At 55.6% G+C, this 26,553-nt stretch overlaps 1 protein-coding gene across 11 annotated transcripts in view; it reads left to right on the top strand.

Annotated features, from left to right (window-relative positions):
* The window catches only part of BANP (BTG3 associated nuclear protein), a 104,423-nt gene that overhangs the window by 22,703 nt on the left and 55,167 nt on the right, over nt 1–26,553 (top strand). For 5 of the 11 annotated variants that reach the window (XM_047712451.1, XM_047712452.1, XM_047712448.1 and 2 more), the window contains exons 2-6: nt 3,256–3,394; nt 7,580–7,671; nt 8,722–8,921; nt 22,981–23,097; nt 24,734–24,909. In XM_047712451.1, coding sequence (XP_047568407.1) covers nt 3,325–3,394; nt 7,580–7,671; nt 8,722–8,921; nt 22,981–23,097; nt 24,734–24,909 — 655 coding nt within the window. In that variant the 5' untranslated portion in view covers nt 3,256–3,324. The remainder of the gene's footprint in view (nt 1–3,255; nt 3,395–7,579; nt 7,672–8,721; nt 8,922–22,980; nt 23,098–24,733; nt 24,910–26,553) is intronic. The other 6 variants (XM_047712445.1, XM_047712446.1, XM_047712455.1 and 3 more) reach the window with 3 other exon arrangements.

The raw sequence follows: 26,553 nt of genomic DNA, 5'->3' as shown, positions 1-26,553 counted from the left end.
TGTTCTGTGCACATTCCTCCAGTTTTCCTCCCCATTTGAAGGCCAGTTATTTGTATCTCAGAGCACGCAGCCGTCGTGGGGTACGGCTCCCTTATGTTCCTCCCTTGGTTCTGCTTGTGAATACAGTGTGCTCACTGCTCGCCGGTTCTCACCGGTCTCTTCAGCTGCTTTTGCTTTTCCGGTTTGTTTTCTAGCCGTTTTCTCAGGGAGGGCTCACGGGAACGTACTCCTCTAGCGCTAGGTCGCGAGAAGTGTTTGTCGCCCTTACACTTGGAAGTCGTTTTGTCTGCATACAAAATGCTCGGCCCACGTTCCTTTCTTTGAGTATCTGAGACATGCTCATCTGTTTTTTTTCTGTTGGAGTTTGATAATCTTTTTTCCATTTTAAGTCACCTGGTCTTTTTGCCTGGATGTGTAAAGGAATTCCTCTTTTTCTTTCAATAATATTTTTACTAGAATGTGTCTTGGGGTTGGGTGTCTGTTTTCCGCCCCCCTCTCTGGGTTTGTGGTGTGTCTTTTTGGTAAGTCGTTTCAGACGATCCTTTCCAGAGAGTCGTCTTGACTCACACTTCTGGGCACTCCATTTCCCCGGGTTTGGCCTTGGTTTTCCTCTTCAGAGCGCCTCTCCCTGTGCCAGCGGGCCTCGGCCACCGTCTGGGCTCCTCCTTCTTGAACTCTTCTCCTTCATCTCTTTCTCTTTCTTAAAAATTTCCTTCTTTTCTCCTTTTGTTTCTTAGGCGCAGTTTCCCTGTGTTTACTGCTCCTGGGCGTCTCGTTTCGTTCATGTCTGAGCTCTCCTGACCCCCGTCCCTGCCCGTCTGCACCTTCTGAAGCCGCCCTGGGGCTCCCCATAAGCCCTGTGCTTGGCGCACTTCAGGGGGAAGGGTTTCGCCTTCCTTCAGCGCTTGTCTTCAAGTGGGCTGTCGTGGTCTGTGGTGGCGTTGCTTTTTCCTTATTCTCTTAGATTACGTTATCTTTGCATGAGATTGGACTTCAGTATCTGCTGTTGTTCCTTTTCATGTAGAATTAATTTTCCTGAATGTTTAGAAGGGAGGCATGGTTTAGAATAGATTTTCTAATTTCGGTGTCTAGGGTCCTTTATGCCGTCGACGTTGGAAAGTGTTGAAAGGCACAGCAGCTTATCTTGTGGGCTCTCCTGGCTCTGCTTTTCTCCCCCACCTTTTTTTTTTTTTTAAAGTACGCTCTGTGCCCTGAGTGGGGCTTGAACTCACAACCCCGTGATCGAGTCTCCTGTCCCGCCAACGGAGCCAGCCAGGCTCCCTCTCTCTCCCACCCTCAGTCAGACTCCATTTCCCTGTCTCTCTCTCTTCCTGTCCTGACTGGATATTCTGTCCCCAGTCATTTCGTTTTCGTGGACGTGGCCTGAGGGGAGCTTTGGATAGTTAGATGATTAGCTCTGAGAGTTCCTGGGGTCTGGACTGTGCTAGGCCTTCTGGACACTTCTGCAAGCCCGTCACCATCCTCTGCCCTTGGGTGGTGCTTGGTCCTGGTTCCGGCGCTGCGGCTCTCTGCTTCCTGCTTCCGTCTGCTCCCCCCACCCCCCCGCCGGTGACCTGTAGCTTCCCTCCCGGTGACCTTGTCGCTGTCAGGCCTTTGTCCCCCTGTGCTGATATTTTGGGGCTCGTAAGGAAAACCTCATCACACCATCTCGTTATGGGTGTTGACCTGGACGTGGGTCTTGCTAGCCTAGCTGCTCACGTGGTTTTATGGGGGAGGCGGGGGTTCAAAACCTCTGTCATTACCATCTTTCCACTGAGGGTCCTACCAGGTTCTGTGCTGCCTGCAAGGCCTCCTCCCCTCTCCCCCCTCCCCCCCACAGTGTGTCATCAGTTTCCCCTTTGTTGTGGACAGTTGGTGCTTGGGCCTCTCATTCAGCATCCTGTCAGGTGTGTCCGTGGAGAATAAAAATGCCTTTGCGATTTCGAGAACGCGTTCATGTAAAAATGTTGCCCATACTCTCTAAAGGAAGAGGTAAGACAGGAGCTTGGTTCCTTCTTTTACGAATTTGTCTCTAAGAAGTTCTGTAGAGTTAAGATCTGGATGAAAGAGAAGAGGAAGCACATTTTCTCCGAGGAGGTAAGCACACGTGGGACACCTGCAGGTTGGCTCCTGCGCCTGCTGGAACCGGCTCATTAAAAGGTGTCCTTAGACACCTAGGTGAAACCAGGTGATCTGAAATTTTGACTGGACTCCTCCTGCCCCACGGGAGCAGGGACTCGGGATTGTGAGACGTCCTGGTGACGAGGGCCATGCCAGAGAGTTCAGGGTGTGCTTCCTGTCCCCGGAGAGCATGTACTCTAGTTGGCAGACGAGCAAGAAATAATGTGTATTAAAAACTTGTAGACACAAATAACTGAAGATAAATATGCAAAAACATTATGGCGACATTGACCCTGGAGGTCTCCGGGGCATCCCATTCTTAAGTAGTATGGTTCGGTCCGGCTGTCGACAGGCCATGTCTGGCATCCTATGAACTCGTTTTTGTTTTGGAAGAGAAGGTCCTTCTTGGCCTAATCAAAGTGTTTCAAGAGCAAGAAGAAAGGAACTGACTGTTCCGGAGATGGTTTTTGGCTTGGGGGTGACAGCTCAAACCCCTGCTCCTGAGGGCACGTGGGGGATGGGATGCTCCCGGGGCCATGGTCCTGGGGTGGTGCCATGGTTTGGGTCTGCCCTGGAAGCCAGAGGGCAGCGAACAGAGGTGCTTAGTGGGAGGGCGATCTGGGTAGCAGAGAGGGAACGTGGGCACTGCCTCAAGGGTGGCAGGGTCCATGGAGGGACAATCCAGGAGGTGGGCAGTGTGTTACTGGAGACCGGCAGTGGGCATGTGACAGTTCTCCAGTAATTCTCCAGGTTGTGGTGTGTGTAGCAGGAAGGGCAGAACAGTACTGTGGGGGAGGTAGGAGATCCCTGAGACTCCTGGCTTGGGGACGGCACAGTCAGGCCATCACAGGCAGCTGACTTGGGAGGTGGTGTGAGGAGGAGTGGGCTGGGGAAGCGGGAGGCTGTCAGGTAGGGGCTGATCTAGTGGTTAAGGACGGAGGCCCTGAGCCGTGTTTGTGAACTGCTTCTCCCCTCTCAGGGAACACTGTCGTTTGGGGGTCTGAAGCGAGGAGAACCCCATATCCAATGGTGCCTAGCACCTGGCGTGCTCTGGGACACACACAGTTGGCAGTTGGCCTCATGTCACAGGTCACGCTTGTGATCTCCCTGTCCCTGTCTGTCTCGGTTTCTTAGGTGGCAGAAACGCGGTCCTGCGTGAGTTTGGTTCCTGCCCACTGCCCGGCCACTCTACTCTCCCTCTGGATGATGTCAGAACAGGACCTGGCGGATGTGGTGCAGATTGCCGTGGAAGACCTGAGTCCCGGTCACCCAGGTACGGCGCTAAGGGCCTCTGGGCGGTGTCTTCGTCTCTCCTCCCTGGAAGTCCAGGAGCGCTGACAGGAGTGGTCTTTCCTTTAAAAACAGAGCAAGAAAGTGATGTGTGTGCGGATGGTGGAAAATAGAGGCCTCGGCCCCATATCCGTCCTTCCTAAGGGGCAGCCCCCAGTCCCCACAGTCTCTTCCCCCCATCCCTCCCCCACCTGTGGCCATCCCCTGACACTTGGGGTTCCACCACTGTCCTCCTCATGACCTCCGCTTCTTAGAATTCGTTAGTGCAGGTGCTTTGTTGGGGGTACCAGTCTGCCTCAGGCACCCGACTGACGGACCTCTTCCCTGTCGGCGTCATCTGCGGTAAAGGGCCTTGCTCCGTCTCTTAGCAAATAGTTTTGCAGGGTAAGTTCCTGGAAGTAGAGTTTCCATGTGTGTTCAGAGTTTCGATAAGAAGTGACAGATTTTCCAGAAATGTTTATTAAGTCATTCTTTCATTGACTGGGAGAACTTTTTATTCTATACTTTCATTAAGACGGGTAGTTTTTCTTTTTTCTTTTTCTTTTTTTTTTTTTTTAAAGATTTTATTTATTTATTTGACAGAGAGATCACAAGTAGACGGAGAGGCAGGCAGAGAGAGAGAGGGAAGCAGGCTTCTTGCTGAGCAGAGAGCCCGATGCGGGACTCGATCCCAGGACCCTGAGATCATGACCTGAGCCGAAGGCAGCGGCTTAACCCACTGAGCCACCCAGGCGCCCCAAGACGGGTAGTTTTTCTTAATGACGCTAAAAGCACGTATCTACTTTGAAAGTTTTTAAATATTTGTTTTGAGAAGATTCTTTATAAAAGAAACCCTAAGTTTCAGGGATTTCACCTATGAAAAATCTTTGTCCGCACATTTATTTTAGAAGATTTCTTTGTAAATTTTTTTTCCTTTCTTTTCTTTTTTATGGTTTGAAGTGAGAAGTGCACATAACAGAATCACTGAGTGTGTTAGTTGCCTGGTTATGGTTTTTGGAATCATAGAATTGAAATGCTGACCTTTTTTTTTCCCCACAGAAAAGAGAATTTTCGGAAATCTCCTAAGAGAGTACCATGATGTCTGTTTTTTATGAGCTATTTGATATGTTAATTGAAAAAACCTTCACTGGGGGAAAAAGAAAAAAAACCTATTTGGAGCTTAGTTGTGCCCTGGGAGGGAGAGCCGTGTAAATGATGTTACAAGGGGAGGACCAGTCACGAAGTAGAGGCGCTCTTCATGGGGTGCTGTGCTTTTCCTCTGATTTTGCCTCTAATTTGTTTGTAAGAACCACTGTCACCTGGTGGCTGGTCAGATCAAGAGTCTGTCAGGTCACGAACAGGGTCAGCGCATGATGTGGAGCCGTGTGCGCACGGCTTCCCTGTGGCCACCGGCCGGGCTGCCTCAGCACCCGCCTCCGGTGCCACGAGCGCAGAAGACAAAAAAAGCAAAAAAATAAGGTGGAAACACTATCGCTGTCCATAAAAATTTGAAAAATAACTTCATATTTTGGTAGGTGAATGACTGTGTCTTTACAAAACACACACTATGATGTTATGTGAGAAACTTGTTCCAGTTACGTAGCTTTTAAACTTTTTTAGAATTCTTAAAGGTCTGTGTAGTTTACTACCCAAGTAAATTCTTTCTTTGTAGATTATGGTTCAGAGAAGGCTTAGAGAAACCGTGTCTGACCTTGGTTTTGTCCAGTCTCCGTTCCCAGAGTGACCGGGATCATAGTTGGCTGTTCGGTGAGACCGCGTGCGCCGGGCTCTCTGAAGCCCGCGTAGACAGACGGCTTCCGATCTCTGGCCCGGAGAACTCGCACGCACCCGGCATGTCCCACGGGGTACACGCGCTGGCCTCCAGAGTGGGCCTGAGAGGGAGAGGATTTTTTTCCTTCATCTCTGTAGTATGAACTTTGTCGAATTTAGAGGTGGTTAAGCAAGTGGAGGAAATAAAAATGTCCCGTGATCCTTGCAGTAGAACTGCTTATGGGCGTGAGCGTCTGTCTCCTTTCTGGTGCTCCGGTCTCTCTGAACCTGCACGTCCTCCCCATGTGGCCGCCCCCCCAAGCTCCCTGGTGTGGACACAGACTGCCCTCCATCGGGCCTGGCCTTCACCTGATTGTCACGGCTTTAACATGAACACTGAGTTCTTCTACCTGATTCCAAAAATAACGTGTGCAAAATTATACAAAGCATTGCCGGTCGTTTTTGCAAGTGTAGCACAGGACAGCTGCCCCGGCCGAGCTAGCCGTGCTGGAATGGCCGGTGTGTCCACCTTTGTTGTTGGCCGTGGGCCCACGTCCTTTCGTGGGGCTGCTTTGCTGCCCTTTGCTCAAAGCCTCGTGTTCTCGCTGCTGCGGGGCATCTTCTCTCCTGTTACGGGAACGAGCTGTGTGGCCCTGGATAAGTCACTTACCTTCACTGGACTTGCTTCCTCTGCAGCAGATGAAAAGGAGTAGCGTCATGACTGCCAGGATCGCTCTGTCTTCCAGTCCTGGTACAATTCACCAGTTTCCAGGGGGAACAAATAGACTAAGGTTTTGAGAACCTGTACTTTGCTAACCACAAACACTTGTGGTGGCCTGGATTTCCCCTTTTTTTACTTAATTAAATGAGAGTTCCTTCCCCCACATTTCTGCAGAGGCGGTTGAGGCCTTCCCTGCTGCGTGGGACCCACAGGGTACGGCGCACAGCCCTTCGGGCAGCGGGAAGCTGCTTGTTCTGGCTGGTTTCCGCAAGGCGCAGCTCTGGATGATTTCCCTCTAGGTAAAGCCTTGCCTAGAACCCACGAAAGGCTTGTGTTTGAGCCTCGGGACTGTTTATCATTACATTTTGGTTTCTCGTTGGGTCATCTGGTATGTACAGGCTTAGAGGCATTGACGCTTGCAAAACTGAGATGTGATTTGGAACCTCGGAGCCTCCTGTCCAAGCGACATGCTTAGGTGGTGGTGAGGCCTGGCACCTGGCTTTCCCCCAGCCCTCCCTCAGCACAGGGGGACTCACAGGTCCACGTGTGTGGGCGGCTTTGTGCAGAGGGGACAGGGGAGCTCTCAGCTCGGGGGATGGGCCCTTTGTCCCAGCTGGTGGCAGGTGAGAGCTGGCTTGAGTTCCAGCCTCCACGTGGGGCTGCGGGGACGGCGGCTCTGTTTCCCTGAGTGGAGGTGATTGGGCGTGGGTGGTCCTGGGAGGGCCGGGGAGAGGAGCGCTGTCGGAACAAGGCAGACGAGGGTGCCTGTCACGGTGAGTCTGTCCTGCTTGACTGGAGTGTGAGGTGCACATGGAGGGTGGACAGATGATACTCCAAAGTGTGTGTGCACTCATGTATGCTTACAGGCGCACACTTACACCCCGTTGTACTGTGTGTTCTACGCGTACTCCGGTGTGTTCTCACGTACCAGTCGTCATTCTGGGCTGGGGTCCCCGACTGCTTTACCGTGAGAAAGTTGGTTGAAGCTGCAGAGCAGGCGGGTGTCTCTGTGCTATGTCTGTGGCCACGTGTGGCCACGCAGGAAGGAGGAGGAGGAACACACGGGATGGGCGCACTGGGGACCGTGGGCAGGGAGAGGACGAGGAGAAACGCTGCAGTGAGACGGAAGGGGCTTTGTGGTGTGACGTGGAGACAGATGGCGAACCTGGAGTTCTGTGTGCTGCTGCAGGTCTGCCTGTGTTTTGAGGTTGACCGGGTGTGGGGCCAGGGCTCAGGGATGGAGGGATGTGTGCCTCAGGAGGGGATCTGGTTGTGGCCCGTTGTGGGGTTTGATTGTGTGTTGATCTTCAGTGTTGAGTTTGTAGTGACCTTGGGATGGAGGGAAGGCGCTCGGCATTGACTGGGCAGAGCTGCTGGTCCCCCACGCAGGGGCTGGGTGGCCGGCTGCACAGGGGCAGGGAGGCTGTGGGTGTGACCGTGTCGTGTCTGTGTAGGAAGGCGGCGTATGCACCCAGGGGTTTGATTTCCGGATGAGGTCGCCACCGACAGGCCTTTGACGCGGACAGAAGTCCTTACTGTCCTTGGGTTTCATGAAGCTGGGAGTCAGGTGGTGGAGCTGCACAGAGCCCCGGGAGCGGCTCTTTGGTCCGTGAGAGCTAGGACAGACGCTGTGCACGCCTGAGGCCGGGCGCCGGCGGTCACAGCGCTCACCCCTGCCGTGTCTGCATCGGTTTGCAGTCGTGCTGGAGAACCATGTGGTGGCGGACGACGACGAGCCGGCCCTGAAGCGCCAGCGCCTGGAGATCAACTGCCAGGACCCCTCCATCAAGGTGAGCTCCTCCCTGCACGTCCTGTCCTGCCAGGGGTACCCGCACCCCTGCACTGCCCCAGGGGCCCCCCTGCCGGGAGGGGCTCCCCCCACGGCCTCGCTGGCTGCTCGCTGAGGCTGGAGCTTGGAGCTCTGTGGTGGCCCAGGGTGTGCGGCGTCTACAGGGCCCGCCAGGCTCTCCGCACTTCCCACCGTGGTCGCGATGCCCCGCGTGCTTGCGCCATGCAGTGCCAGCCCCCAGTCCTCCTGCAGGACGTGAGGCAGCCTTCCCTGCGCCTGGCGGCCGCGTGGTGAAGACTCGTCTCGGGGAGGGCTGCTGTGGTCACTGTGGGGCTGCCCCACTCAGCGGGCCAGGCCGTCAGCCAGGCCTGCGGATTCTCGAGAAGCCTCGTGTGCTACCCGTGCACCGCAGCCCTGCTCCCTGTGCCCTGGTCCCCGCAGCCCCCTGCCCTTTCTGCCCACCCCCCATCTCGGGGGCAGGAGAGGAGAGCGCCAGCGAGTTCCCGGTTGCCGAGCATTGCCTGGGCTGCAGGACCAGCGTGGGTGCTCGTGGGTGCAGATGCGGGGGTACGCGCAGTGTCTCCGCCCCAGGGGCTGGTAGTGGGGAAGCCAGGGGCTCTCCTGGCCCAGGGTGGGCTGGCGGCAGGGCCTGGGGCCTTGCAGGTAGGAGGCAGCCGCAGCGCTGCAGCCGGAGGTGCCGGGCTGGCCACTGGGTGGCAGGCTTGCTGTGCACAAGCGCTTGGCTGTGGCCGCTCCGTGTGCCGCCTCCCCAGCTAGATGGCCCGGCCTGCGTGTGCGCGTGCCCGCCTGTCGCCCGGAGCACACCCTGCACACCGCCACTGCTCCTGCCACGGACTGGGCTCACCCGAGGGGGCGGCGCGCGGCCCCTGTTCTGCGCACCTGTTGCCCCTGGAAGCAAAGGAGCCCAGGGGCAGGGGCCGTTCTGCTGGAGCGGACACTGTTGGGATCAGGGCCTCTAGAGCGGGGTCTGTGCCGCTGTCCCCTGTGGCCACGACACCCCTCCTGAGCGGTGTCTCCTTTCCTCTTGCAGTCGTTCCTGTACTCCATTAACCAGACGATCTGCTTACGGCTGGACAGCATTGAGGCCAAGCTGCAGGCTCTCGAGGCCACATGCAGGTCGTTAGAAGAGAAGCTGGACCTGGTCACCAACAAGCAGCACAGCCCCATCCAGGTCCCCATGGTGGCGGGCTCCCCTCTCGGCGCGACCCAGACGTGCAACAAAGTGCGATGGTAAGAGCCCAGCGGAGGGTGGGCCGCCTGCTCCCTGGCCCCCCAGCCCCCGGGCTCCCCGGTCCCCTGGCCCTCCAGCCCCCTGGCCCTCCAGCCCGGCTGTTCGCGTCACCTTGTGCATGGCTAGGCGACTCGTCTCGTCACAGCCACAAGCCGCACGCGGGACGCCCAGCCCGGTGCCTTGAGGTCCTTCCCCCGGTCTCTGTTGGACAGAGCCTCACTGCGTATCCTCTCTCTGGGCCGGGGCCACTGGGTCCTCGAAAATGTGCATTCCTCCCCTTCCTCTCGGCTCTACCTGGCCCGTGTGCACCCCGGTCGTGCTTATCCATTTCACTCGAGTCACCCGATTTTCCCTTCATATCAGTAGTTGTTTCTGTGCCTTTTTCTTCTTTTTAAATATTTGGAATCTAAAGTCAGTGATGTGTGTGGTCCTTCAGGCACTGTTTGAGTTGGAACTTGGTAAAGGATTTGCTTAGACGGGAAAGGTGCCTCGCAGTGTTTGGCCTGTTCATGGATGTCCGTCCTCAGCACCCGCGAGATACCGGAGCCCCTGCAAGGAGCTGAGGCTCAGTCTGGCACCTGTGCTCGTCCCCGCACCGGCTCCAAGGACGTCCAGTGTGTGGCGGTGGCAGAATTAGTCCTTGTAGCTGACGAGTGCTTGAAGCGTGTTTGCGGGGGCCTCACCGCCAGTGTTTGCTGGGCTCCCCTGCCCACGTGCCCTGGGGACAGGAGCAGCAGGAGGGCCTTGGTGCACTTTTTCCGGGGAATGTGGGGTTGGGGAGGGGTTCCTGGTGTGGTTTGGGGGTGCCCACGACGAGGCTTCACCTTGAAGGTGGCCCTTGTCCTGCGTTGTCCGGGACAGCTGTGGATGACCCCTGCCTTGTGGGTTTAATGGATAGTGTCCTCCTGTGTTGGGATCACTGTGTGGCCTCACACCTGATCTCTGTCCCTGAGGGGGATGGTTGTGGTATTCTCTGAGACAGGTCTCCTGCCCGCGTCTGTGTGTCCTCCCCCAGTGGACACTGGTTGAGCGTGTGCTCTGCAGGCAGGGACACTCAGCCCCAGCCTTTGGCTCAGAATAGTTTTCCTGTCATGCCTTCGTACCCTCAAAAGTAATGTTGAGAAAGTGGAGTTTATAATGGAAAAGGGAGTATAACGTCTTAATTGTAACATGAGGAGAAATAAAAGGTAGAAGGTATAATAAAATAGCGTGTGTTTTGGGTTGTAAATGGTTGAAGGAAACACCCAAAGAGGCAGTGAGCAGGCCATTTGCCCAAACCCCGTCTGCCGAGTCCCAGCGACGGGGAGGGCTGTCGCACTAGGCCACACCGCCTGGGAACTCAGGTACCAGTCGTCATGGAATCTTACAAGATGAGCGGTTTTTGATGAAGTTTCAAATAAAGCAAAATGTAATTTTTTTCTAGATTTGAACCATAGTTGAATTCCTAGAAGATTTGTTGTAGTAAAACTATCCAGAAATATCTTGGGTGGAAACGCAGGGTAGCGTGAGATTTCAGGCTCGGGACGTTGTTAGAATCCTGTGTTTTCTCACGTGAGTGCCGGGGACATTTGAAGGCAAGACCTTTTGTTAGATGCGAACACCTCACGTACCGACGATGTCTTAGCCTTCGTGGCGTACACGCCACATCGCGGTGGTGTCTTGTGAGGTGACGACCCGTCGTACCCCACTGGGTTTCAGCGCTTCGCCCACTCACCCCCACCCCCGGAACCTCCATTGGGAACTGCTGCTCCGAGGGGTAGGAAGAGAAGGAAGGACACGCTGCCTCCAGCTTGTACGCCAGACGCTGGTCTGCGCGGAGGACGGTCCTCCCGAGCCTGTCACTTTCTCAGCGGTGTTTGGAAGAGCTGATCTCCGTGAGTCGGGGAGGATCCGTTCGGATCCTTTGCCACTGATTCCTTGTGACGGTTCCAGCGGGGCAGCATCAGCCGGAGGGCTGAGGAGGGCACCTGTGACGGCTTGTTTCGGGATTCCTTCTCTCTCCAGAGCGTTGTGCGCGGTGGGGAGCACAGGCCTCTGCGTGCCACAGGCTGCCTCGGGCTGAGCTGGGCCAGTCGTATTAACTGTCCCCATCTTGCAAAGCAGGACAAGACGACGGTGACCTAGGCATGCCTTAGGAGCCCCTTGGCATTTCCCATAGTTTTAACGATGAAGTTGGCAGGTGGGGAGGAGGGTGGCGCTGCCCCCAGACTGGTGTGCCACGTCCCTCCGGGGTTCGGGCGGTCTGATGACAGAGGGGCTGCTTGGATAAAGAAAGGCATTGCCGGGCTGCAGGAAGCCCCCAGCATTTCTGACCCTCCTCAGCGTTTTCGTGATTTCAGGCTCGTGGGGAGACCCCACCAGCTCTTCCCTGAGTGGGAGTGCTGTGATCTGGCTGTGACCCCGACCTGCTCTGGTTTTCTCCACGTGTATTGACAAGTGGCAGAGCGAAAGGCAAGTTTTCTGGCTTGGACGCAGATGTTTAACCTAGTCCGTCCAAATCACTCAGGTTTCCTGGCTTTAAAGATACAGGTACAGGTGATGTAGAATGAAATCATTCTAGAATACGCACGTGCTGGGCTTCAGCACAAGGTGCGTTGATACTGTTAGTAAAACCATTAGATGCAGACACTGACGGAAGAGGAATAGAAGGGACGGTCCTTTCTCTGTTCCCTCCTAGGCATGGTTTTAAATAGTGCCTTTTTTTAAAGATTTTATTTGTCAGAGAGACAGAGGGAGCGAGCACACACACAAGCAGAGGGAGCGGCAGGCAGACGGAGAAGCAGACTCTCCCCCCACCAGGTGAGGAGCCCGACGTGGGGCTCAATCCCAGGACCCCAGGATCATGACCAGAGCCGAAGGCAGACACTTAACAACTGAGCCACCAGGCGCCCCTGTACAAGTGATTTTTAAAGAAGTAGGACAATAGTTGAAAACGACTAAGATGAAATTTTGGGGAGAGGTAAAGAATAAGAATTTGATCCCAGTACATCAGTGAAAAAAATATAGTTTAATTTGCAAGTTACGAATATGTAGACACGTAAGTAATTAAAAACTGTAAGTGTCAAGTGTGGGCAGTGAGTGAACATAGAAGAGGCAAAGTCTCCAAAACAAACTAGAAGTGGGTTAACACCAAGTCACAAAGTCCTTTCACCAGTTATCTGTTTTGGGCCTCAGGTATTGAAGATAAAAGTTGGATTATTTTATATGCAACCCGTATGCTTTTAAGAAGAACGTAGGGTTGCTGGGGCCCGTCTGCGTTTGTTGTGGGTGGTTCATGGTGAGGTCTGAGTGTCACCGGGCCAGATGGATGCAGGCATCATAAAGGTCTTTTCAGTTAACGAGGATCCTGGGTGGTGCCTGAGGAACCGTCCCCGCAACGACTCGCGCTTGCATTTGGAGAGGCCCCCCGTGGCCCAGAGCCAGCCGCGACCCCCGAGGCAGGGCCCGGTCCCTCCGCACCCGGAGAGTCACTGCCCTGTCGGTTGCTTCTGATGACGGCCGGCCCACGTGAGCGCGCTCTGGGCTCGGAGAATCCGTCACCCGTCTGTGTCCTCCGGGCGCGCGGAGCGGGCATGTGGCGTCCGATGGTCAGAGTTTACACCCGAGTGTGGTCGTCTGAGCCAACCAAGAAAAGGCAGTGACGGAAGCTGTTTTTCTGTGGTGCTAACGCTTGACTGTTGTAATGAGAATGTCTGTGAGGGTCTTTGGAGGGGTTCCGGCCCGTGGCGGTGCTCTCCTTGGGGAACGGGAAGGTGGGCTGCGGTGACTGCAGGCAGGTGCTTTTGGTCCTTGAAAGTGCACTGCAGATTCAGATTGTGCTTAATTGTGATTCTGGGTGTTGCGACTTGAGTCTTTCTGAAGCTGCTTTCCCCGGTGGCGGACGGGGCGGGCGACTGGAGTGCTCCGGGGTGGGCTGTGCTGGTCCCTGTACCGCGGGCTCGTCCTTCCAGGCGCTGTTGGGGGGGCCGGGTGCACAGACAGGGACACTTCCCCGGGTTGGCTCAGAAGTCCCTCCTTGGCCCTTCTTCGAAGCTAGACACAGAGCCCTTGGAGGAGGTCGCAGGGAGCAGGACGTGGCCGAGCGCGGCGCAGCCCCAGTGGACGGCCGCCGGGCAGAGTGGAGCCAGGATCAGGGGACAGAGGACCCACTTGTGCAGCAGGGTCTTCTGTTTATTTGTCTTTTAAAGATTTTATTTATTTGAGAGAGAGACATGGAGAGCACAGGGGAGAAGCAGGCTCCCCACTGAGTAGGGAGCCCGATGCGGGACTCGATCCCAGGAGCCTGAGATCATGATCTGAGCCGAAGACCCCGTGTCACTGACTGAGCCCCCCAGGCGCCCTGTGTGGCGGGGTCTTATAGGGCCGGACTCCTGGGTGAGTCAGAGGGCAACTCAGACGTGGGTGTTCTGTGTTTGTTTTCATTAATGGGGTGTCCTAATTAGAAGAATACTTGTTTCTTACTTTTTTTTTTTTTTAAAGATTTTATTTATTTGACAGACAGAGATCACAAGCAGGCAGCGAGGCAGAGAGAGAGAGAGGAGGAAGCAGGTTCCCCGCTGAGCAGAGAGCCCGATGTGGGGCTCGATCCCAGGACCCTGGGAACACGACCTGAGCCGAAGGCAGTGGCTTAACCCACTGAGCCGCCCAGGCGCCCCATTGTTTCTTACTTTTAAAAGCATATGTTTTTTGTTTTTTTAAGGCACAAATGGTTTATTTTTATTGAAATATAATTGCCCTACAACAGATTTTTATTTTTTAAGCTTAAATCTTTTTTTTTTTTTTTAAAGGGCTTTAGTGTGTTTCTACAATTTTGAAACAGCTGTGCTAACCCAGTGGCCTCTTTATAATACTCAGACATAAAGGTGATTTCTTTTCAAAGTCCTGTCCTTCAGAGAGCTGTGTCACACCAGACACACAGAGGAGGGACGTCGGGTTATCGTCCTAGAAGTTGCTTGTTTACCACGGGGACCTGAGACGCTCGATCAGTAGATCACGGCATCCCTCTGCCGCTGGCTGCTGAGTCGTTGTTCTGGCTCTCGCAGGCCTCCTGTCGGAAACGTGGTGGGCGTTCGGGAGACGCTGCTCTGCGAGCCCCGCGGCTTCCGGGTGGAGAGAGGCCCCCTTCCGAGCATCTGCGCCGGCCTCGGAGCGCTGGCCAGTGCTGAGAGCGGCTCCCTCGGGGCCATGGGCCTTCTCAGTCGGGAGTGGAGCTCTGCGCGGCTGCTCCGGGCAGGGCTGTTTGAATCGTGGACAGATGGTTTGGTCTCAGCCATGATGGGCCCGAGTACAAATTTTGAGTTTTTGATGTTCCCACTTACTTTTGTAGACGTAGGATTTCTCTTCGGGACTGAGGCACACTGCGTGGGACAGCTGCCCACTTTTAGTGCCCTAATCGCGACACCCGAACAAGGGAAGCACACGCCCCTGCACGTACGATCTGGGGAACCATGAACCCGCTCTCACGACTCACATGTAATCTGACACCCGAAGCAGGTGCCCCGGTGGCCAGTGTTTGCAGAGGTCGTGCGCTTCCTCGTGATTCGGAGCGCGTCTCTGGTGGTGGGGTAGCTCGAAACTCCACTTGCAAAGAACCGGCCTCGTAACACCATCAGTCTTTTCCCTTCCGCAGCTCTCTAATTCCTGGTTTTCAGCTGCTGTTGTTAATGCTCTTGTGTTTTAAATTCCAGTTTGCCGTTGTTTACGAGCCGCTGCGACGAGGGTTCTTCTGACCCCGCGGGTTGAGGGTCGCAGGCTGGCGCACTCTGTGTCTGAGAACGCGGCTCTCTCCTGTCTCTGTCCCCCCGAGCACCTGTCCAGAGCGCTCTTTGCTTGCGAGAGGGTCTGGGAGTGGAGCCTGGCTGCGTCACAGCTCCCGGGGCAGGCCCGCCATATGAGGAGGGCACAGGGGTTCATGGTGGACACGAGCCCGCCGCCCCCCGGACGTGAGGACCTCGGGTTGTCGCCCCCCTGCTGCCGCACCCGCCTCGTGTGCGCTGTTGAGGCCTGAGGCCAGCGAGCGGTGTTGTAAGTCGGTCACGCTGCACGCGCGGTTTCGTGATGAGCCGTGTTCCTGCGTGCTGGTCCTGGGGCAGCCATGACAACGGCGAGGGACACAGGCTTTCGGGGCAGGCCTGTCGTGGAGTTTCAGAAGAATCTGCAAGTGCGTTTTCTTCGAATAGAAAGTGGGATTACTTGCGATTTTTGCTAGCTCTCTTGCATTGGCTGAGATTTCTTCCTTTGGAAAACGTGTGTCGTATCGGATTTACCCAGCTGAACTTTGCGAATGGTTCCTTTGGATTGGGAAGGGACCAGCTGTCAGCGGAAAGGGTCCACGGGAGGCTTCACTGTGGGTGGGAGGGAGACAGAAATGTTCCCAAATATTTTTCGAACGTTCCAGTGGGACTCCTCCTCCCGCAGCCACAGAGCACGGAGCCGTTCCTCCGGTGTGCCCAGACGCCGTGCGGGGCTGCTTGCTTCGCTCGGGTGGGCCGAGGGAGGCACCTTGAGGAGGCCGTCGCCCTGTGAGGTTGTGGTCTTGCCTCCCCCTTGACGGCATGGTCCCTGCCCGGCTCGGGTTGGTGCGAGCGATAGACCGGGAGCGCCTGGGCGGGAGGGTGGGTGTCTCTTCGGTGCCCAGAGCACGGCTCTCGCTGAGCTCTCAGGACTTTTTCCAGGAAGGAGTCGGCAGGGGACTCTCCTTTGGGCACTTCGAGTCATTCAGCCTTGTTTTGGAAGGTTAGTTTCTCCTAGGATGGTCGTGCCCCGCACCCGCCCACATAAGGGGAGGTTTCGGCATAGAATGTGGTTGTGGCCGCCCTTCTCCGTCTTGCGGTGGCGTGAGGCCTGGTCCCTGCGTCCCCCCAGCCACGGATGCTGCTTCCGTGAACATCTACGGGCCTGTCACTGTTGGGATTAACCCGACTGGCCGGCCTCTGGCTTCCTCTCTCCTAGACGAGCGTTTGTGTGCGGTGAACGCCGACGGTGCTGGTGGATGGTCTCCTTGGTCACTGGGAGCGACCACCCACACTGCTCGTTATAAACCTGACCTTCTGGGCGTGCCTGTGCCGTAAGGGAGCCCCAGGGGTGTTCTGGGATAACCCCAGTGTACTGAGATTCCCCACCCCGCCGTTCCTGTGGCGGACGGGCTAGTTGGTGGCCGCTCGTCCCCTCCGAGCTCGCTGCAGCTGCAAACCTGGAGCAGCCTGCCGTTTGGTTGGAGCTGGGCCCCGAGCTCCCTCCTGCCGTCCTCGTTGAAGGGGTTCTCTCCATGAGGATGCAGCCTGGCTCTTGTGTGTCTGCGTGTGCAAGTGTCTGTTCGGGATCGGTGATACGTCCCTGAGATCTGTGTGAGGTTGGAGCCGGTTCACAGAGCTGCTGTCGCGTTCTCTCGGCTTACACGGAGCTGACATCAGGCTCTTCTAGAGAACCGTTGGAAACTCTGGGTCCCCTGACTTGGCGTGATTTTGGCTTCTCTTTGCCTGAGGTCTGCGTGTGTTTGTCGCTGGGCCGTGTGCATGTCACATGCTGAGCTCCTCTCCAGTGTTGGCCAGTCTGGGTCCTGGGCGCCCTTGTTCCTCCTCCCGGTATCCCCACCTGCATCGACCATGGTGGGGGTTCTTAAGCCTTATGGCTCAAACGCTCTTCTTTTCTGTTTTCCTTCTGTAATAAAAAGTGGAAAACACCATCTTGTGAGAAATAGTTTAAATCCTGCATTTTTCAGGAAGATTTTCTTTTTAAGTCTTTTATTTTGTGGTTTGTTGACTTTTTAGACTTCGACAGAGCCCCTTGGCATACATTCAGATGACAGTCCTGTTCTGTGTGAGTGATGAGCAGAGGGGACAGAAATGTTAATGCCTAAATTCTGGTACAGAGAATTCTAACATGGTCACAAAGTGGTTTCCTGCCACAGAAGAGACGTTGAAGGCCCGTTTGTGAGTTCGCTTGGAAGATGTTTGCATGATCCCTCTGAAAGCTGAAGACGTTTTGTTGGAAATCCATCAGAATAAAACCGTGAAACCCACACTGAAAGGGTAGCGCAGTATAGCAGTAAGTGCCATCGGGCCGTTCCTGGGCTGGGCTCACAAGGGGCTGAGAGCGTGAGAGGCACTTGGTTTTGAGTACGAGCTCTGTCACCCACCCGTACGTGGGGAGACCGTGGGCACGTCCGTACCCTCTGCAAGCACCAGTCCCTCCTCAGTGAAGCTGCCAGTGAGGTCATGCGTACGAGCGTGCGGTGTTCCTTCTCTCCAACCCCCGTGAGGCTGCGAAGACGGATCATACAAGAGTTCTTGTTCACCGAGGGTCTAGCGTCAGCCCGGCCTCGTGCCCTGTGCTGGGCCCCGAAGCCACAGAGTTCCCAGACCCTCCGTGGGTGACCGCGCCCTCGGTGGTCCTTTGCGTGTCTTCTCGTGAGGTTTCTGTTCTGGCCCGTGATTCTTGGTCTCTTTCGGCACGTGGACCAGCAGCTTGAGACCAGGGAATCTGGAGGCAAGAGCCAGAGGCCTGAGCTCAGTCACCGGGCTTAGTGTGGAAGTCATTCCCCCGTGAAACACGCAGGCTTGCGTTCTGGGCACTCACCGGGGCGGCAGGTGGACAGAGAGAGCCTGTGCGAGGTGCGGGGGCCGGGGAGTGCCGCGTGACACGCTGAGTGCAGCACGTGGGAAACAGCGAGCGGGGCACTCCTGTGCCTCTGACACGGGTGAACACGTGTGCGATTTTGTTGTTGGTGTAGCGGCACCAGCAGAATCCCGGAAGAAATGGTTAGAAAAAACACAAAACCGCTGGGCTCACTGGGGCTGGTCTCTAGACCCCCCAGAAAATTCTAATGTTGAAACAGTAGTGGCTTGTGAACTGTTGCTCATTGGTTTCGGTTCGACTGTCCCTGGAGAAGTCTGGGACAGTGTCACATGGCCGTGTGGCCTTGGGCGGGTGACCGTGTCACCTGGTCTGCACGGGGAAGGCAGTGCGGTGCCCCTCGTGTTTTGAGAGTGTGTCCTTCCACGTGGGGTCCTCGGGGCGGTGCTGCCCACTGTGACTGCTCCTGGGGGCGTCACTGGGGGCCCTGGACTCAGTCGCTGTCCACAAGGGGGAGTGGTCCTTGTGCCCCTGGTCACAGATCACTGTGTATCTTTTACTTCTGAACAAAACCATGTTGAGGTAAGCGAATCCCACTTGGGTAATTAGCGTAATCTTAGTTAGGCATGCACATTCACTTGTAACCAGCGTAATCTTAGAATTACAACAGGCGGCACACTCTGAGTGTCATTTTCCCCCTTTTCTTTAATTTTTTTTTTAAGATTTTATCTGTTAGGGTCACGTGGGTGGCATAGTCGGTCAAGTGTCTGGCTTCAGCTCAGGTCCTGGGATGGGGCTCCCTGCGTGGTGGGGAGTCTGCTTCTCCCTTTCTCCCCACCTCCTGTGCTCTCTCCCGCTCTGTCTCTCCAAATAAGTAAAATCTTTTATTTGATAGAGAGAGAGAGAGCACACAAACAGGGGGAGCAGCAGAGGGAGAGGGAGAAGCAGGTCCCCACTGAGCAGGGAGCTGGATGTGGGGCTCAGTCCCAGGACCCCGAGACCATGACCTGAGCGGAAGGCAGACACTTCGCTGACGGAGTTCCCCAGGTGCCCCAGTATTTTGGTTTTTATTTAATAGAAACTTGAGAACCAAAACGACAAACATATAGGTAAAGATATAGAAAATGATTTAAGGTTGTCAACGAATGAATTGGGCACATAGTTTTTAGAAAACAAAATGAGGGAGGGAGAGAGAAATCGGTGGGTGGAACATAGCAGAGAGCCTAGAAACAGGCCCGCGGAGCTCCGACAGAGGTGCGAAGACCCATCAGCGGGGGAAAGGCAGCCTTTTAACTCATGGAGTCAGGACACCGGGACACCTGCAGGCAGAACGAGAGGAAGGAGCCTGGGGTCACATCACCCCGGAACAAAAATTAATTTCCAGTGGAGCACAGATTTCAGTGTAAAGCCGAGACCTGCAGAGGAAGCTGTAGGGGAAACTCTTTGAGACCCAGGACCTGGCTCGGACCTCTTAGACGTGGTATGAAAGCAGCGTCCGTGAGGACAGTGAGGAGTTGGACGTGGTGAAATGATGAGCTTAGGCTCCTCGAGGAGGGGAGATGCGGGACGTGCCTTGCGGCCCAGCAGTCCTATTCCTGGGCACTTGGCCTGGAGAAGTGAGAGCATGTGTCCATAAGCGCCACGCGAATGTCTGTGGCAGCCTTGTTTGTAGTGACCCAAACCAGCCGGTCTCCCGCTGCCCAGGTGGGGGTACAGGGTAGAGGGCAGGCTGCCCACGAGTGACGCCCTGTGCTGCGGGAATGTCCTCAGCCGCCCCGAGGGAACCGACCTCGGCGGCTCCGCCCGGCCCAGAAAGCCGGTCTCAAAGGCCGGTGTGCGTCGTGTGTCGCCAAGTGTGAGAACCACACAGGTGGAGAGCCCGTGAACGGCTGTGGGGGCAGGGATGAGGCTGGAGGGCAGACATGTCTCAAGGGGCACCGTCAGCCCAGGAGCACGGGTGTGCGTGTGGGGTCGGTCCTCCCAGAACCACACACGCAGACACATGCGCACGCATAGCCGGGAAATCTGAGGAAGGACTGGAGGCTCGCTCCCAGAAGTGTCCCCAGAAGTGTTCCAGAGTGAGTTTCAGGCTTTCCCTACTGTACTGAGCTACATGCTTTATAGGGTGTCACCACGGGGGCACGGGACTCTGGGTACTTTTACCACCTCTAATTATTTCAAAGCAGAACCAGTAGGCGATGCCATCGTGTGTGTGGCTGAGAGAGGAGGCGTGATAGAGCGAGAGAGGGACTGTACAGCTGTAAGGGTTTGTGCTGGCGTTGACCAACACACTTGTGGGGACAGCCAAGCTCATTGGACATCTAGAGCAGGTTGGCAGGAGGGGGAAGTCAGGATCACCTGGCGGGGGCCGCTTGGCATCTCCAAGACCAGGAAAGAAGGCCTCGACCCCTCACCTGATCTGGCCAGGCCCACCCGGGATCATCTCTCTTTGGTTAATTTGGAGTCAGCCAGTGAGGACTTTTAATCACACCTGCAGAATTGCTTCATAGCACATGCAGGGCAGTGTGATTGAATAATTGGGGAGTAGTTCAGCCCAGGCAGGACATGCACATTATGGTGGCGATTTTCCATATCAACCCTTTGACGACAGTTTCATTCTTACTAGTGTGATATAGATGTTCCTTAATTTTTGAAAAACGAGATATTCTTTTGTACACCTCGAGGCTGATAAACTGCATTGCGTTAGTTGAAAGTGTTGTAACGCTGACTCATTTGCTTTCTCAGATGTTTGCATTATAATCTAATACCATCGTCTGTTTAAAAACACCCCACGAATGCACTTTCCGCAGTTGAATTTCACTGTATTCCTTTGCTTTTTTTTTTTTTTTGAAGATTTTATTTATTTGACAGACAGAGACCATAGGTAGGCAGAGAGGCATGCAGAGAGAGAGGAGGAAGCAGGCTCCCCGCCGAGCAGAGAGCCTGATGTGGGGCTTGATCCCAGGGTCCTGGGATCATGACCTGAGCCGAAGGCAGAGGCTTTAACCCACTGAGCCACCCAGGCGCCCCATTCTTTTGCTTTTTTGAAAGTTCGTTCCCATCTCCTCCTCTCCCTGGAGTTTGCTGGGTCCATCAGCCGACGTACTTCTGTGCAGCAGGGGCAGAGAGAGAGGCTGAAGCTGAAGAAAGTGTTTTTTGTAGCTGTGAGGCCGCAGGTGTTGAAAGCTGTTTCGGACGGATCTCCTGACAGCGTTCGTACCCGGTCGAACAAAACCACGTCCGTGTGTTAGCCTAGAACGAACTCGTAATGGTCCGGGATTCCAACTGCGTCCCTGAGATGGACAGGGCTTTCGTGTTGACTAATCCTCGAATCCGTGCATGAGTATGACTTATTGCTTAAAGGGAGACGAGGGTCAGCCCTGGTCCTACTTCCAGTGCCAGTTTTCAAAGTTTCAAGTGCTGAGAAGCTTTGTTCTGGGAGGAGAGACGCCTCTCAGCTCCTCGGGCCGTGTCTAAGGGCCTTGTACGCTGTCGTTGGGGATGACTTTTGATGATCTCTGGGCTCAAGAGGTACCTAGTTCGTCTGTCAGGTTTGCCAAAAGCCGAGAGCAGGACGCTGGTGTCGCGCCGGGGCCGCCGTGGCGGTCGGCAGCAGATCGGCTTTCTCACACCCAGCCTGGTGCCTCCCCGGGGCCCCGCGTTCCGCTGGGGGGCTGACCCCGCACGGACGGCGCGTGTCTGTGTAGCTGCAGGGACGGCTCCTTTCCCTTTACGGTGGGAAAGGGGCTTTGTGAGAGAGAACGGACACGTTGCCCGTGGTGCGCGCTCAAAGCGAAACGGTTTTAGAAAGAGTTCGTTCTGCAAGGCGAGGAAGTGGACGTGGCGTCGCTGAGAGCAGCCCCCATCCAGGAGCCCCGGGACGTCGTGGGCGACCCTTCGGGCTACTTGTTCACCTTGACGCTGGCTGCTTCCGGACATTGCTTCCTTGCCCTCGACAAGAGCTGTTAGGGAGGAAAGGTCTGTTTGTCCAACAGCGTTGCCAGTTGGTGCCACGAGTACATTTTAATCTGTTGCCTTCCAGACCTCGAGAGCTTTCGTGTCCTGCTGCCCATGGTGAGTTCCCTTTAGCGCACTGCTAGCCCGCAGAGCCGTCCTAGTGAGCAGCTCGTGGGAGGGGACGGCTGGGGAGGCCTGTGTGTAGGATCCCGCAGGAGAGCGGGGCTCCATGGAATTTGCTGCAGGGAAATAGCAAGTGCCCAAGAACCAGGAATCTCCTGTCTCGACATAGGAGACTCGTAAATCTGGAAAGCCCACTGTACCCGTGGTACCGAGTCGAGGGTCACGGCCCGGGTTCCTGTGATGCCTGCCCTGTGGCCGGGCTGTAAGGATTGGCTTCCTTGAGGTCCTTGTCTGAGGACAAGTAGAATCGCCGAAAAATAATAATATAAAATATATAAAATAAAATAAAATAAATAATAATTGTGAGTGAAATGCCGTTGATTCAGTTTTTATCTTAGAAAAACACCTCATGGTCCTGTGGTTTCCACGGGCATGAAACGCCGCTGTCTGTGCCCCTGATTTGGGGAGAGGGGGTTTAACAGCCGTGTGGCTGTGACCCTGGGTTGCATTTTCATACACGCTTTGGGTTACATGAAACTTCTCATGTGAAAGCATCGTCTCCCCCCGAGCGGTAAAATTTCAGGATGGCCTCTTCCCCCGTGGTGCTGCTGTGCGTTTCCAGTGCGGCCCCGCCCCCTCCCCGCAAAGCACGGCCCGGCTTCCTGGGACCACAGCTCCAGTCGCTGGACGCTCCGTGACCCAGTGGTCCGGGGGTCCGCGCGGTGAGATGCACTTCCGGCTGCTGCTTGTTGAAACTCACAGGCCGCCTCCCAGAGGGTGTCCGGGCAGGGTGCCGCCCCTCGGAGGGGACTAGGACTCTCTTCTGTTGTCTAACCCTTTTCCTTTGGGGGGAAGAGCCCAGGCTCTATGTTGCGGTTCCCACACTCCCCTGGTAGCAGCCGGAGGGGACACCGTTGCGTGGTTTTGCCCCTTTCCTAGCAGACCTAACCCTGGGGTGGTGTTGGCAAGCGTCGTGCTGCGGAAAGCCTCGATTTGTCATGGAGGAAATCTCTGGGACGCACTGAGTATGGATAGCAAGCTGTGTTTATGCCGACACAGTCCTTCAGAGACCTTAACTGCCCAACACCCCGTGAGCTCTCGCTCCTTTCTGTGTCAATATTCCTACTCGACTCCACTGAGAACACCGGCCGTGAGGGAAGGTAAACTCTCTCCTCAAAAGAAAAAAAGTAAAAAACAAAAAGAAAAAGGGAAACACCTCTGGTTTATTCTTCGTCCAGTGTGGACCGTCCCTTACCTTGACCCGTGACTTCCTCTTGGGACCACCTCCCCGCCCTTAGTGCAGGTCATGGGGAGCCGACTGTATTGAATGACTCTTATGTACGCTGAAAATGAATGTTGTTGTTTTAAGGTCTTCTTTTTCTTTGTGATTCTTTTGTTCCCTAGCGTCGTCCCCCAGACTACAGTAATACTCAACAATGATCGGCAGAACGCCATTGTAGCCAAGATGGACGACCCCTTGAGCGGCAGGGCGCCGGATTCCCTGGAAAATGTCATTAGCAAGTCAGTAGCCACAACACCAGCCCCACCTTTCACTGCCACTGCCACCGAGATGAGTCCCCTGGAGAACCAGCCAACGTTCCGAGCCGGGCACAGCCGGCCGCAGTTCTCCGTGGTAGGGGAGGGCCGAGCCGTGCTGCAGGCCCGCGTCCTGACGTGCTAGCTGGAGGAGCGGACGCGTCCAGGGGAGAGGCACTTGGAGCTGCCATGTCCAGTGCTCTCGTGCTGTAGGGGAGCTGGCTGGATGTTTCCACAGCAGCCGCTGGAGCTTGTGTCCCCTCCCTGACCGCCCTGCACTCACGTCTGTCTGTCTGTCTGTCTCTGTAGCAGCATGTCAGGTCAACAGACAGCCTTTTTTCAGGTTTGCTGAGTGAGGAAGGCATGTCCAAGTGATGTTTCTCTTTAGAGACCTGGTGGATATAACCTTGGTCAGAGATAGGAGAGCTTGATGGCAGCGTGTGACGGTGAGGTCACTGTGGGCGGCCTTGCCTGGCGGTCTGGGCTCCGCTTTTCCTGGGAACGTGCCCGAGAGGCCTCTTTGGCCTGTGGTTTCCATCAGTGTGTCCACAGAGTTCTGTTTGGCCTTTGCTCTCCATCCTCCCCCAGCTGTGTCCTGCTTCCTTATTGTCCTAGCTTGGTCTCGAGGGGCCCCGCCGGGCCGCGGCCTACTGTGTCGGGTGGGAAAGGCCATCCAAGGAGACCCGGCCAGTGGAAGCGAGGCAGGGTCAGGCGGGCCTCCAGGGGGCTTGGCTGGAGGTCAGCTGTCAGACTCGGAGCACTCAGGAGCAAGGTCAGCTTGGGCAGGCTGCGGTGGCGTTGGGTTCTGAAGGTGTAGCCCCCTCCCCGCGGCTCGGCCAGGGTTGGAAGCGTGTTTTGTCTCTGTAAACAGGGAAAGTGCGTTTCCTTCCCTTTCTCCCTGCCTGCCAGGCCCGGTGAAGGGATGTTGAGAAGGTCCTGGAAATCCCAGGGAGCATGTCCCCAGGTAATAGTACATAGAGATGTTTCGAGCCCTTCTCGGAGCTGGTGGCTTGTGTCTTGTTTTTCGGGCAGGAGCTCATTGCTCCGTGTCAGGATCCCTTAGGGTGGTGAGAGGATCCCCCAGGACGTTCTTGGCTGGTTTTTTAGACTCACGTGAGTGGTTTTTGTCGGCGGGAAGAGGCGGGAGTGGTCACTGCCCTTAGCAAAGCCCAGTTGCTTCCAGAAGGTGTAACAGTGCAGAGTGCGTTGGGTCAGTGGGAGTCTCCAGGCTCACTTCCTCCTAATCCGGTCTTTCTTTGACATTGTCTCCAAAGTTACGCACGTGTCTGATTTGCGGGGTCACCTCTGTGGTCAGAGAGCTGCAGTCTGGGCCTGGAGTGACAGTGGGTTGTGATTTTCCTTCTTTTGCGATATAAACATGTTTGCACGCTTTTAAATTTCATACGGTTTCTTCCAACCCCAGACTATTTTATGCTGTTGAGTTGCTGTCCGTCTCAGTAGGGAGAGCTGGATGGGAGGCCTCCTGAGCGGCTGCCCTGTGCGCGGTTAGAGTCTCTGATAAACGGAGGACAGAAGAACGTGGCAGTGCCTGAGCGCTCGTGTCTGCCTGTGGGTCGTGGCGCTCTCACAACATTGGCTGGTGTTTTTGTCTCCCGCTCAGCGCGGTGCCCGGGCGACGGCAGAACACCATTGTGGTGAAGGTGCCGGGTCAAGAGGACAGCCACAACGAGGACGGGGAGAGCGGGTCCGAGGCCAGCGACTCCATTTCCAACTGTGGACAGTCAGGAAGTCAGAACATTGGCAACAACGTCACCCTCATCACCCTGAACTCGGAAGGTGCGCCTGCAAAGCTTCTTTCTTTTCCCTGAACGGCAGTAGGTACCGTTTTGTGTTGTGTCTTGTTTTTCTGCTTCTTAGGAAAGCGAGACGGGCCTCTGCCTCCTGAAGGTTCAGCATCACGGTTTGTCAACTTTGTCAACACGGTTTGGAGGTGCCAAACTGACCCTCACGCTCGGTCGAGACGTAATTTGCATTTTGCATCTGGGTCTCTTCCCCGGGCTGGTGGTGCGGGGCAGGGCTCCCCGTCCCCTGACGATTGTGCGGTCAGCAGCCACCCTGCCACCGCCACGGAGCACCCAGACACGGCCGTCCTTGTGGTCGCTTTTAACGCAGGATTCAGACGTTCCCCAAGCTGTCGCCCACGGTATTGTGTGTGTCACATGATTTTGTCCCCCCGGAGGCTAATGTGGATGTTCTGAGCACGTCTAGGCTGGGCCGGGCTCACGTGTAATGGTCGGTGGGTTAGGGGCATGACGTGAGTTTTCGACCTTGCATTTCCCAAGCTCTGATAGGTTTCTCGGGACATCGCCCCTGCTCAGTGGGGAAGATGTGCAGACGTTTACTGTTTTCCGGGAGAGAAGAGAGTGAGAACAGCGTGAATTTCATGTCTAGAGGTCGCTGCCAGTCCTGCTTGCTTTTCTTGTGGGAACACGCGCACTGTGTGGTTTGGGGGCTCTCCTCCTCCCCTGCAGCACGGGGGCCTTCCACGGCGTGCAGATCAGTGGGGCTCTGCAGACTGATGACAGGCTCTTGTGCTTTTTGTAGCCGGCAGCTGGTCACTGCCTTTGACCAGGGCTCTGTCCGCGTCTCTGCCAAGAGCCAGACATAGGTGCTTGGGGGAGGTCGTGTTCCTCCTCCCCCTCCCGCCCCGAGGGGCAGAGCAGCTCCTGGACGTGAGCCTGTTTCACCCACACCCGGCTTCCTGTCCCCCTGCGTCTCCTGCCGAGGTCGGACGCCTGCCCGCGCCTGGCCCGCTCTGCGCAGCCGGCCTCTCGTGCCTCGCAGCGGACCTCTGCTGCCTGGCGTGTCTGTCCTGCCTTTTTGGGCCAACTTAGGCTTCCCACACAGCTCTTTACAGCAGGGCGGGTGGGGGACAGGTGTGTTTGGTGCTGTGCTGCTGCCTTTGAAAGCCTGGGTTTCATTTTCTAGTGTACTTGGGAGGTTTTCTGGTTTTAGGTCCGAGTTGTTGATTTTTACTTCCAGGAGCTATGTAAGTTCCTGAAGACAATGATGCAGACGTACTGAGCAGAGGTTTTCCTGTTACACTGGTTACCATAGCTGAAACCGTGAAAACAGTATTTTTCTCCAAGTTTTGGTCACGTCTGACATAAATTGCTCGGATGGGGACGGTAGGGCAGGAGCGGGGAGAGAATGAGAGCTTAGGGACAGCCTTTCTGTACATCTGAGATCTAATTTAAATTCTGTAAGGTCGACCATCGTAACGCATACCATTCAGTGGTGTTTTGTATGTTTGCCTAGTGTGCAGCCATCATCCAGTCTGATTCTAGAACATTCTGTCACCCTAGAAAGGAGCCCCGCCACAGTCCCTGCCCGTTGTCCCTGGGAGCCACCTGGAATGACCTGTTGTAGGCACTTCCCATGCGGGGTGGGGGTGGTGGAGGGGGTCGGGGGCGGAGAGAG

This window comes from Lutra lutra, chromosome 17, assembly GCF_902655055.1.
Source record: "Lutra lutra chromosome 17, mLutLut1.2, whole genome shotgun sequence".
Taxonomy (NCBI): domain Eukaryota; kingdom Metazoa; phylum Chordata; class Mammalia; order Carnivora; family Mustelidae; genus Lutra; species Lutra lutra.
This window is presented reverse-complemented; position numbering and strand designations above follow the sequence as displayed.